This window comes from Pygocentrus nattereri, chromosome 14 (genome assembly GCF_015220715.1).
Source record: "Pygocentrus nattereri isolate fPygNat1 chromosome 14, fPygNat1.pri, whole genome shotgun sequence".
In the NCBI taxonomy this organism is placed as follows: Eukaryota; Metazoa; Chordata; class Actinopteri; order Characiformes; family Serrasalmidae; genus Pygocentrus; species Pygocentrus nattereri.
In genome coordinates, this window is record NC_051224.1 from 1,557,658 (window position 1) to 1,570,000 (window position 12,343).

Consider the following 12,343-nt stretch of genomic DNA (forward strand, 5'->3'; position numbering starts at 1 on the left):
TCTCAATTTTTCTTGTTCATTATATTTTTTCAAATACAAGTATCATGTCATACGGAACACACTGAGCTGGTTGGACACCGACATCATATGTACACTTTTATATATCCATGTTCCCGGACGTAGATTAAGCTTTTCTCTTCCACTTTTAGCAGAAAGGGTTCTAATCCCAAAAAAGGAAAACCCTTAAAAACACTCTAAAGGTTTCTCTAAAGGTCGTAAAAGCAATGGTAGAACTCAAAGAACACTGTATGATCAATCAATCAATCAATCAATCAATCAACCTTTATTTAGTCTCGGAGAACATTGAGGTGCCCCTCATTTACAATGTTGCTGAGTTAGTACAGAGTGAGTAGATTGATAATGTGTAAGAAGTAAATTTAATAAATGAAGACTCAGATCAGGCTAATTAATAATAAAAAAAATACATAAAATAATAATAAAAATGCATAAGATGTAAAGGTTAATAAAATCAAGTTAAAATAATACGAGGAAGATAAGATAATACTTTTTATTATTAATGGTTCTTTGCACAGCTAAACGTGTCCTGTGATGTAAAGCCTGCTGTGGAAGGTTCTTTAGATAACCATACAGGCAGGATCTGTGCTGAGCACGTGGGCCTTTATTCTCACTAGAACTGTCATTGTTGACTGTGATTTAGTTAAGGACTAAAACTAAAACCCCCTGAAGATGTGCAATCGCCGACATAGGGGTTCTGCTGTGCAGCGCAGTGTACAGTGCCGGGAAAAAATATTTGACCCTCGCCCGATTTCTTTTACTGACGGAAAAATGCTACTGAATCAAAAATCATTATTTAGGTTTTATTCATCATTATTTAGGTTGTCTTTGTCCAAAAAAGGTAGTTTGATTGTCTGAAACATTCAAGTGTGACAAATTTGCAAAAAAAAAAAAAAATAATAATAATAAAATAATAATAATCTGGGCAAATACTTTTTTCACATTGCTGTATTTATACATAAATATTCGAGAAAACATTTATTTTATAGAGCGTTTGTATCACAGGCCAGTGGTTTTAAAGGGTTTACATGGTTGTGCTCCACTTGAATCTCACAATGTTCCATATTTAATATATTAGCATCATTTCAAACACCTCCACTTAGAAATAGAAATAGATAGAAAAACAATAAACAAGTGGCTTATAATTAACAGAAACCAACCAAACTGCTAAGGATGCTGGGAAGGACTCGTCTAAATTAACAACTAGGTTCAAATCAAATCAAATCACAATTATTGTCACATCACATTTACACAGGTGGTGGAAAGTGAGGGAAAACCGTAGGTGCGTAGCCCCCTTATATATATATATATATATATATATATATATATATATATATATATATATATATATATACACACACATTATACACATATACACACACACACACACACACACATACATACACTCACCGGCCACTTTATTAGGTACACCTTGCTAGTAAAAGGTTGGTCCCCCTTTTCCCTTCAGAACTGTCTTAATTCTTTGTGTCAGACTTTCAACAAGGTGTTGGAAACGTTCCTCAGAGATTCTGGTTGGTTATTTAAGTTCCTGTTGCCTTTCTATCATCTGGAACCAGTCTGCCCATTCTCCTCTGACCTCTCACATCAACAAGGCATTTTCGTCCACACAACTGACCGCTCACTGGATGTTTCCTCTTTTTCGGACCGTTCTCTGTGAACCCTAGAGATGGTTGTGCGTGAAAATCCCAGTAGATCAGCAGTTTCTGAAATACTCAGACCAGCCCGTCTGGCACCAACAACCACGCCACGTTCAAAGCCCCTTACAGTGCATCACAAAAGTGAGTACACCCCTCACATTTCTGCAGATATTTATCTTTTCATGGGACAAAACTGACAAAATGACACTTTGACACAGTGAAAAGTCGCCTGTGTGCAGCTTATATAACAGGGTAAATTTATTCTTCCCTCAAAATAACTCAATATACAGCCATTAATGTCTAAACCACCGGCAACAAAAGTGAGTACACCCCTAAATGTACCTAATAAAGTGGCCAGTGAGAGTGTATTAGAATTTACAACCAGTGGTCTCTGTGTTTGTTTTGCACACTGTGAAATTAGACCTCTGCATTTAACCCGTCCGTGCAGTGAAACACCCACAGACATGCACCCCAGTGACCACACACACTAGGGGTCAGTGAGCACACTCGCCCTGAGCGGGCAGCCCTATCCACAGTGCCCGGGGAGCAGTTGGGGGTTAGGTGCCTTGCTCAAGGGCACTTCAGTCATGGCCTGTCAGCCGAGGGGATCGAACCGGCAACCTTCCGGTCACAGGGCTGGTTCCCTGACCTCCAGCCCAAGAGTTGGTGTATACACACATACACGATATACAGTAGTATGGCCCTCTTCCAGTGTACAGCAATAAGTAGGTTCCTATCTAAATGACATGAAATAGTGTTGGTATGAAGCCCCGCTGGTGACATCCTATATAAATAAAAATAATCCGTGGCCACAACTTAGTAAGGCATGGGAACGAGATCCTAATGCGTGACCACGACTTGCTAAACGGGAATGAGATCATTATTTTTATTTATACAGGATGTCAGAAGTGGGGCTCCGTAAAAAAAGTTAAACAAACCCCCAAATTCGAGTCGCTTTAGTGAAGTGTCCGCCGCTGAGGAATCGCTTCTCCGGCGGAAATGAATCACGGAGCTGACGAAGCGCGGAGCGCGGGGCTCGTATATAAAGCAGAGACCGCGGAGGAGCAGAAGCAGGTGAGGTCCAGTCTGAGTGAAGCCCCAGCGGAAGGAGTGGCTAAAAGGACTCCCTCCTCAGCATCTTCGACCATGGTGAAGCTCGACAGGTGGGCTCTGGCAGTGGTCCTCGTTTCAGTACTGGCCGCGTACCGACCGGCAGGGGCCTGGTACAAACAAGCCGCCGGGCCCACTTACTACTCAGTGGGCAGAGCGTCCGGTCTGCTGTCCGGAATCCGCCGCTCACCGTTCAGGAGAGCCGAGCTGGACACGCAGGAGAGCAGAGAGTCCTCCGAAAACGAGCTGCACTCAGACGTTTACCTGCACCGCAGCTCTGCCCTGACAAACATGGTGAGTCCCTTTTATTAACGGCTACAGTCTACACATTATATATTACATCTTATTTTATATATATATATATATATATATATATATATATATATATATATATATATATATATATATATATATATATATATATATATATATATATGTTTATAACACTAACAACACCACAGAGCTGTAGTTACGCTAAGATTGGTCTGATTTTGATCTAAATGGCCTAATTTCCACCATATCTATAATTCAGGGGTTGAGAAAAATGAGCGTTAGTTGTTCAAACAGTAAACTCGACTCCTGAGTGAATCGTTCTTCTGAATCGGCTCACAAGTCCAGCTTTTCTATCAACATCTACACACGGTGCTCCAGACTGACTGCTTCTAGTAAAACTCGAATAGCAATAATTAACAGTATAAAGTCGGCTTAAAATCACTTTTAAGCTGGCTTACATTTCTCTGGCGTCCTCTTTCCGCGCTCGCCATTCGGGAGTTTGATTCGGCGAACGTAAGAGTCGGTTCGTTGAAGCTGAATCGAACGTCCCGTGTCAGGGCGCTCGCTGTAATTAAGGTGCTGTGAATCATTTACTGTATTGCAGAACTTGTGTGTCAAAGACGTGTCGCCGAACCTGAAGAGCTGCGAGCTTGTCCGGCACCCGAGAGACGCGTTCCGCTGCGAAGCGACCGTGTTCATCTCGCTGGACTCCACGGAGTGCGTGGACGCCTGAGGGGCAGCAGCGTCACCAGGAGTCTCCCTCCCCGTCACCTCGGGCCAAGCCGCTGCAGCCTGTCCGTCATTTTATCTGTCCAGCTGTTCTGGTCTGCAGACGGCTTGTCCACTCGGCTGCTGTACTAATTGGAACCGACTCCTTTGAGCAAAACTTTGGGTTTATACTGTAGAACCGAGCCACACTGTTTTATGTACACACTGACCTTCTCGTGTTTTCAGTGACATAAAACTAGTTTGGCTGCTGACGTTTATTAAATGATTCACATATGATGGTCCTGTACACCTTTACAGCTTTCAAATGCTCTGATATGATAAAGCTGCAGGACACTGAGAGGACAATTATTCAGCATCTTGGAAAGTCTAGATCAAATCTCAAGCCCAGATAATTTGACCATAAAAAAATAATCATGTGATTGATTAATTACAGTATAACATCTGTTCATTGCATTCTTGAAATATTGAATAAATCATCTAAAATACATTTTGGCTGCTGGTTTGCAATATTTAATTTCATCCTGAGTTACAACTGAATATAAAATAAGTGACAGCAAACTTTTCAAGTGTGTGTGTGTGTGTGTGTGTGTGTGTGTGTGTGTGTGTGTGTGTGTGTGTGTGTGTGTGTGTTCCCTCATACACAGTAAATCTGAGGGCAACAGGATCCAAGAACTGAATCCAGGAATAATAAAAAATGTGAAATAAACAAGAAATGGGGAAAAAAAAAAAACAATCCACTTTTACCTTAATTTATAAAACATGCAGTCATATAACTGGTTTTGATGAAAAACAAAACATTTATTACATAAGATGTCCATAGTCTGACACACAACACCAGTCATCCTAAACATTAATTAAAATGTACATTAAAAGCATTATAAATACAAATACACAGAAATGATCCCAAATGACTCGGAAAGACGTCCGGTTCCATTGACCTGCATTAACAGCAGAGTAAGGTTTTTCCTTCTCCTGTAAAGTGAGAGTGTTGGAGATGCGAGGTTTTGATCCGACAGCAGCGATATGCCTGAAGGTTAATGCTTCCCATTCTTAGAGCAGGGATACAGCTTCAAGGTTCTGCCTTGAGATCGTGTTCATGACGGCAGAAAACACGTCCCGCACCGTCACCGTGTCTGTGGCGTTGGTGTAGTGAGGGTACACCAGCTTGCCCGAGGTGGTGCAACGTGCCACAAACAACGCGGTAACATAACGAGCTGCTGCATTCACGTCATAGTCCGGTCCTGTGGCACACGGCAGGGAAACGTCCGAGTCAGTGTTCACAAAGCAGAGTTAGGGGACGAGGGAGGAGGGGAGGGGAGGGGAGGGGAGGGGGGGGGGGCACAGGCAAGCGTGTGCTGGTTCAGCTTGAGAAACGCTAACTGGGCCATGAACTTCCACTACTTGTCATCTTCCGTTTGCCTTGTAGCTCCAGTGTAAAACTAAAGAAGCGAACTCCAGACAACAAACAAGTCTTGAAAACGAACGGAAATCAGTTTAAGCTTAGTTTTCCAAAACTATCACTTCACCAGGGAGTGCGCTCCAAAATCTGGGTTCTCCGTAAATAGGCAATCCAAGAACTACAGAGTATCTGCTGGTAAAACCCCTTCTTAATAGAAAATAAACAAATAAATAAATAAATGTCAACTTACCAATGCGTGCCAACGTGATAGCTGTGGACACTATTTAGTAACGCATATACTTACACTCACCAGCCACTTTATTAGGTACATCACACGGCCGCAGCTCACTGCATTTAGGCATGTAGAGGTGGTCAAGACAACCTGCTGAAGTGCAGGCCGAGCATCAGAACGGGGAAGAAAGGGGATTTAAGGGGCTTTGAACGTGGCGTGGTTGTTGGTGCCAGACGGGCTGGTCTGAGTATTTCAGAAACTGCTGATCTGCTGGGATTTTCACACAACCATCTCTAGGGTTTACAGAGAACGGTCCGAAAAAGAGGGAATATCCAGTGAGCGGTCAGTCGTGTGGATGAAAATGCCTTGTTGATGTGAGAGGTCAGAGGAGAATGGGCAGACTGGTTCCAGATGATAGAAAGACAGCAGGAACTCAAATAACCAACCAGAATCTCTGAGGAACGTTTCCAACACCTTGTTGAAAGTCTGCCATGAAGAATTAAAGCAGTTCTGAAGGGAAAAGGGGGTCCAACCTTTTACTAGCAAGGTGTACCTAATAAAGTGGCCAGTGAGTGTATAATCACTAACGTATTCCCATGCCTTACTAAATAATGGCCATGACTTAACTCATAACTTGCATTATGATCCCATTCCTATGTCTTAGTAAGTTGTGGCCACACATTAATTTTATTAAGAACAGGTATCACCAGCAGGTCTCGGTGTAGAACAGTCTCCCTGCTCCAAGATGAACCACCAGCCAAGAAAATCAGGTCAACTGTCCTAAATCAGTCAAACATTATCTCAGGCATCACTGAACCAAAGTCAACTCTAATGACACTTTATCAGCTCGTTTTTACATTAATATCCTTAAAATGATGACACCCATCATACAATAACATTTATTATGAAAAACCCAGAAGGTCTCACACCAAAGTTTCCAGTCCAGAAGTTGTGGGCCTCACCTTTATAGTCGGAATGGTAGAGTCTCAGGTGTCTTCCAGAGTGCACGATCTTCTCACAGAACAGATCAGTTTTGTTCATTAATAAAATCTGAAGACGTAAAACAGAAAACGTGAGAAACTGGAATGTAAAGCTATAAAAGACTGAGCTGATCTCGGCGCTCGCGTCTGCACACAGTATAGACATGCCAACAATCAGATGCTTGAGGACAGGGCTGAAGATTCCAGGGTGACAGAACTGCGTTACTATACTCGCGTATGAGTTTCAAGAGTCTGTTCTCAAGTTCTGCTGGAATTTAATACTTTGAGAAAAACTTTTACTCCTACAATTTTCATTTTGACCTCCTTCATTAGAAACGTAGACATGAACACTAATTTATCTTTGTGCCTTCACGCATCACCTCATCACACACCACCAGACAAAGAAAACTAAAATATTTACTTCTACACATTATGTGTAAACTTCATGATGAATGCACCAACAGAAATGATCCAAAATGACTCGGAAAGACGTCCGGTTCCATTGACCTGCATTAACAGCAGAGTAAGGTTTTTCCTTCTCCTGTAAAGTGAGAGTGTTGGAGATGCGAGGTTTTGATCCGACAGCAGCGATATGCCTGAAGGTTAATGCTTCCCATTCTTAGAGCAGGGATACAGCTTCAAGGTTCTGCCCTGAGATCGTGTTCGTGACGGCAGAAAACACGTCCCGCACCGTCACCGTGTCTGTGGCGTTGGTGTAGTGAGGGTACACCAGCTTGCCCGAGGTGGTGCAACGTGCCACAAACAACGTGGTAACATAACGAGCTGCTGCATATTACATATGTACTGTATACTTTGTATGCTTGAATATGTTTGAATGTAGATCATATTCATTTCCACTCAAGTGAATTTTTGGCTGTATACTTGCACTTTAAGTATGATTTTGACAAAGTACTCAGACTTTCTCTGTCTTTTCCACTTCCAATAACACATCAGATATGGTTTACATACTGCCACATGGCTTTATTATGAGCAATAAAAGCATCTTTAATGGAAAAAAAATCTATTTTACCCCAAACGTAGTTAATCACATTCCCTATGATGTCACGCAGTATAATCACTGCCACTGATCAGGGGACTGATGGTGCTAGCTAATGAGATGCCTTTCTATTTGATGTGCTGCTTCTGGAAAAACCATAAAGTTCACGTAAATAAAGAAAATAAAGGGACTATAACCTTCCATGAATACTGTTGCCCTCCCTCATGTATTCACCTGCAAAATACATTCGGAATAAACCTTAATTCCAAGGTCCATCACAACAATCTGGCTGACCACAGTAAGCCTCCTTAATCACCTGTGGTTGTGATCAAACCTAACCAACGTCTGTCTTTAGACTACACAAAACAAATCATTTCCCTGCCGAAAGAGAGAGACAGTGACTCACTAGCAGTTCACAGATATCAGTTGCATGTTGCACTGCGTACAAACGATACTCAAGCTGGCATGTGCCAGTGGCAGATTATATCCAACATTGTCTTCGCAGTCAGCGTCAAGTGCCACATGCCATCCCGCAAAGTGCTCCTGCCACACGTCACTTTTCCTCAAGAGAACATAGCTGCCTACACATTTAAGCATCTCAGCTCGTTACACCAGCCTGTAGTTACCACTGCAAGCTAGTGAGCTACTAAACACGGGTATTATTAAGTATAATTAAGTACACATGGTATACCTCAGAACTGGTAAGTCAAACATAATTTAAATGGAAATTAAGTTGCTAGTATTAAGTTCAGCATTTGCTACTGGCATATAAGCCACTTGAAACCAGTAAGAAAGATCAATTCTTTACCTGCCATGTTTTACACACGCCTTACACATTAATCATACATTAAATCATTGAAATCAAGATTAAGTGACCCTTATTAGTCCCACAACGGGGAAATTTCACCTCTGCATTTAACCCGTCCGTGAAGTGAAACACCACATACACACTAGTGAGTGCACACACACTAGGGGGCAGTGAGCACACTTGCCCGGAGCGGTGGGCAGCCCAATCCGCAGCGCCCGGGGAGCAGTTGGGGGTTAGGTGTCTTGCTCAAGGACACCTCAGTCATGTCCTGTCGGCTCTGGGGATCGAACCAGCGACCTTCCGGTCACGAGGCTGGATCCCTGACCTCCAGCCCACGACTGAAATAAGACAATTAAATGTCACAACTGACATTGCGGGAGGTTAATTGTAATTTCTTTCATTACAGTGCCACAAAAAAAAAACAGTCGTATGTAAATATCCCGGCCATATTACATGTTTTGTTGCTTTTCTAATTGAAAACGCGTGAACACATCCTCTATGGAGACCAAATATAAATGAGACATTTTCCTGCATGTTTTAGTACACAGTTTTTTTCTGTTTGCTGATGTAAACATTAGAAAATTTAAAAAATGTAAAATATGTGCAATCACATTTCCACATGTTTCATTTTGATTTTATTCCCCCCCAAAATGTTAAACTCAGCAAATAAACACAGGTGTGTCCTCTGTAGAGGAAAACCATGAAAACTGTCATTTGACCAGGGGTGCCCAAACCTTTTCCATACAACCATAACATACCGGCTCTCAGAGAGCCATTACACTGACCTCTGGAAAGGAAGGTCACCTTATTTCAGTGATTTTGTCCAGGTACTGTTTCTTTCTCATCCAAAGTTCATTGTAGTCACCTTTCAAATTCAGTCTCATGTATGACAGCAACAACAAACCATGTGACAGAAACACAAGCATATTATCCTCATAGCTTCACTACGAAACTAAAGAAACGAACCTCACGCTTAAGGAGATTAAGGAGTTATTCCTCTGAATTATTTCTTTGTTTTTGTTATCCAATCATCAATGAGAGTTTAGGTTTTCAGGTTGCTAAGCTTCTCAGGATTAACCATAAAGAGAAATAACAATGCATGAGTCTCTGGTTAGGTTGTGACCGGTGCTGCTGAACTGTGATGCAGTGACTCCCCACAGCTGACCGTGCTTTTTATAGACTACAGATGATGTCAGAAGCAATTACAGCCAGTCCTAGTAGATGGCAGAGTGGCATCTAGAGCCTTTGATGTCTTTAATAACACCTAGATATATCATATGAAGAGGGCATGTTCATGTATTAAAGAGTCTTTAATATCACTCAATAAAACCGCATCACTGAGGACTTTTAGTGGCCTAAATAACTCAAAGCAAAGTGTTTAAGCATCATATCAGCTCACCAGTGAAGCTTTCCTGAAACGTGTGCTGTTGCATACGGTGGTAAAGAGCTCCAAGCTCTCTTGTAGACGATTCTTGGGGGAAAGGACAGAAGAGGAGTCATACTTTAGAAAAAATATATTAAAAAATGTCTTCACAATAAAATTAATAGCCAAAAAAATAAAAACTCTCCACAGGATTTAAACAGACAACACAAGCACAGGTTTCTCTTGATCTCGAGTCTACTACGTCTTCTCACACCCTAAAAACTGATACTCCAATGTGCACGTCATGAACTGTAGATATCATTACTCACCGAAAAGGGGTGCTCAGGAAGGGTTAGATCATACCCACTAAGAGCCACTACAAATAGTACAGCCCGGACATCGTCGAAATAGCTGAACCACTTCTTGCTCTCGGAGCGCTGACTGCCCACATCATACATTCTGTGAACAATACCACACAACATCCGGATCAATTAATACCTGGAGAAGTTTGTCGTGGGCGGAATCCACTGCGCCCAGTGAAAACGCTCATCCTTTGTTTTTAAAGTAAGAATTTCAGGGAAATCTGAATTCCCCTCACTTTCTGAAATAAAGAGCCTGATGTAGCAAGTTTTTCACAAGTTTAAAACCATCTGCTTCCCAGTTTCTACACAAAAGTAAACTAAGCCGCAAAAAACGGCCTGTTCTGGATTTACCGTTTATAATGTCACAAATCCAACACATTTACAAACCTGCAATTCCTAAAAATGATGGGGATGTGTGTGAAATGCAATGATCAACAGAAAGCGGAGAGTTGTCAATCCATTTCGGGCGGTACTGATTTTAGTGTTCAACGTTTTATCTCCTCGTTCTGAAAGTGATGTCTGCCTCACGTACCAAAAATGTTGGGACGGAGGTCATTTATGTTCAATATATAGAGGTCTTAAATTTTTTCAAATTTTTGGTGTTTTAGGACAAGACTGGAACCTCAGCGACCTTCAGTCGCTTCTGTGATCCATCATGAGGCGCAAAATATGATGAGGGCTGCGCAGCTGAAGACCTGTATAATGGAAGAATGGCAGATCATTCTGCTTCAAATTTGCATAAAATTAGGAATGAGAGTAAACTTACCCAAAACAATAAACGTCACATTTGTTGGTCAAACAGAATATCGCTGTTCTCGGATCAAAACCTCGCATCTCCAAAATAGGAACTTTACAGGAGAAGGAAAAAAATGTACTTTACTTTTAATGGAAGTCAATGGAACCAGAATTTTTTCCAAGTCATTTTGGACCGTTTATTTGGTCCATTCATCATAAAATTTATAGACAATGTAAAGATAAACAGATATTTTCAAATTTTGTAAAAAAAACAACTGAAAAACAAGGTTTTGTTCCAACAACAGGGATATACTAAACTACTGCTCTCTGTTTTTGTTAGTATATCACGTACTGTCGACTACTTTTTGGAGCAGTCGTGTACTTTTATCCACCTGTTCAGTTTACAGCAGTTTATCTTTGCCCATTAGTGTTGGACTGATTCTGCCCAAACGGGTTTTTGCAATGAGCCACAATTCAGAACAGCCGGTCAGATGAAAGATCATTTCCACATATTAGTTTCCATGAATAGCCAGCTTGCACTGTAGGGAACTGAGCTACTGAATAATAAGCATGTAATAAGCAGAATTTAATAAGAAGCATGTAATAAGAAGAATAAGGAGAATTTTATATATATGATATGATGCAAGGGAAAGCAAATATGAATAATGACTGGATTTGGTACATAAACCCACATAAATGGCATAAGGCACTTCACTGCTGAATAAAGAAGGTGATTCATTTGTCATATAATTATGATTCATATGTATCCTACACTATAAATGGCACAAATGTAAAGTTTAATAAGTGCAACCAATGCATCACTTGTGAGAGCTAGTGGAACAAAAGAAGATGAAACGGAGTCTACTATTATATACACAATTTCATATAATTAAAATTGGTACAATAATAAGGACTCGCACTATGATTTAGCGAAGTTTCATGAAATGTAGACCAACGGTAAAGCCCAAGTAATGTTCATTTCTTCAAAGCACACAGGAGATGCATTTAAAAGGTGCTTAAAGTGGCTTTCACACCAGTGTGGGGTGATCGACCAATGCTGGCACTTGTGTGTTGCTTCTGACCACCTTACCTTTAAAACAAACCTCTTCCTTGTCAAACTATGATTCAGTGAAGCTCCATGTAATGTAAACCAAGGGTAAAGCCCACGTAACGATCATTTCTTCAAAGCACACAGGAGATCAATTTAAAATGTGTTTAAAGTGGCTTTCACACCAGTGTGGGGTGATCAATCATGCACACCAAGGTGTTAAAAGAAAAAGGAAATGGAAGATAAGAGATCAATCCCATTCTCCACTAAACCCGGACTGTCCACGTTTCTCCTACAAGACAGGAGTCATCATCCTTTAACTTCCACCTCCAAGTTTTACCAGATAGTTTGTTCATTTGAACGAACATCTGGAGATGATTTGTAGGGAATCATCAAAATAAGCCAAAAAAGGTTCCGCAAATCACAGCTTACTGTCAATCATCTGATCTGATCGAAATAATCTCTTAACATGTTACTTAACTCGTTAAAGGGGCTGCCATCTACCATACCATTAGAAGCAGTATGTAGTGTTCTGTAGAGCATCACTGCATCCCTCAGCATCATCAGTTCACATTCACGAGTTTGTATGGCATTTTCCTCTGTCCACGTTCACTCACAGCTACACCCAGCATGC

The 12,343-nt window shown here is 41.2% G+C and overlaps 2 protein-coding genes across 2 annotated transcripts in view; one reads left to right on the top strand and one right to left on the bottom strand.

The window, feature by feature from the left end:
* The first annotated feature begins 2,657 nt into the window (after positions 1 to 2,657).
* On the top strand, positions 2,658 to 4,259 carry LOC108437881 (neuropeptide B-like). The gene is made up of 2 exons (XM_017715291.2): positions 2,658 to 3,077; positions 3,661 to 4,259. Exons 1-2 carry the CDS (start codon positions 2,673 to 2,675, stop codon positions 3,787 to 3,789), a joined length of 534 nt encoding a protein of 177 aa, XP_017570780.2. The 5' UTR covers positions 2,658 to 2,672; the 3' UTR covers positions 3,790 to 4,259.
* Positions 4,260 to 4,735: 476 nt separating this feature from the next.
* Positions 4,736 to 12,343, bottom strand: part of LOC108437882 (guanine nucleotide-binding protein G(o) subunit alpha-like) — a 31,234-nt gene continuing 23,626 nt past the window's right edge. The window contains exons 7-10 of the mRNA XM_037544973.1: positions 9,894 to 10,023; positions 9,601 to 9,672; positions 6,379 to 6,466; positions 4,736 to 5,026 (exon numbers count right to left, since the gene is read on the bottom strand). Of these exons, the coding sequence (XP_037400870.1) occupies positions 4,836 to 5,026; positions 6,379 to 6,466; positions 9,601 to 9,672; positions 9,894 to 10,023 (481 nt within the window). The 3' untranslated portion in view covers positions 4,736 to 4,835. The remainder of the gene's footprint in view (positions 5,027 to 6,378; positions 6,467 to 9,600; positions 9,673 to 9,893; positions 10,024 to 12,343) is intronic.

What these genes read in the sequence shown, in the direction of transcription:
- LOC108437881 (XM_017715291.2), top strand. Translation starts at nt 2,673, where the DNA reads ATGAATCACGGAGCTGACGAAGCGCGGAGCGCGGGGCTCGTATATAAA. An exon ending in GCTCTGCCCTGACAAACATG is followed by an intron (nt 3,078 to 3,660) that starts GTGAGTCCCTTT and finishes ACTGTATTGCAG; the next exon opens with AACTTGTGTGTCAAAGACGT.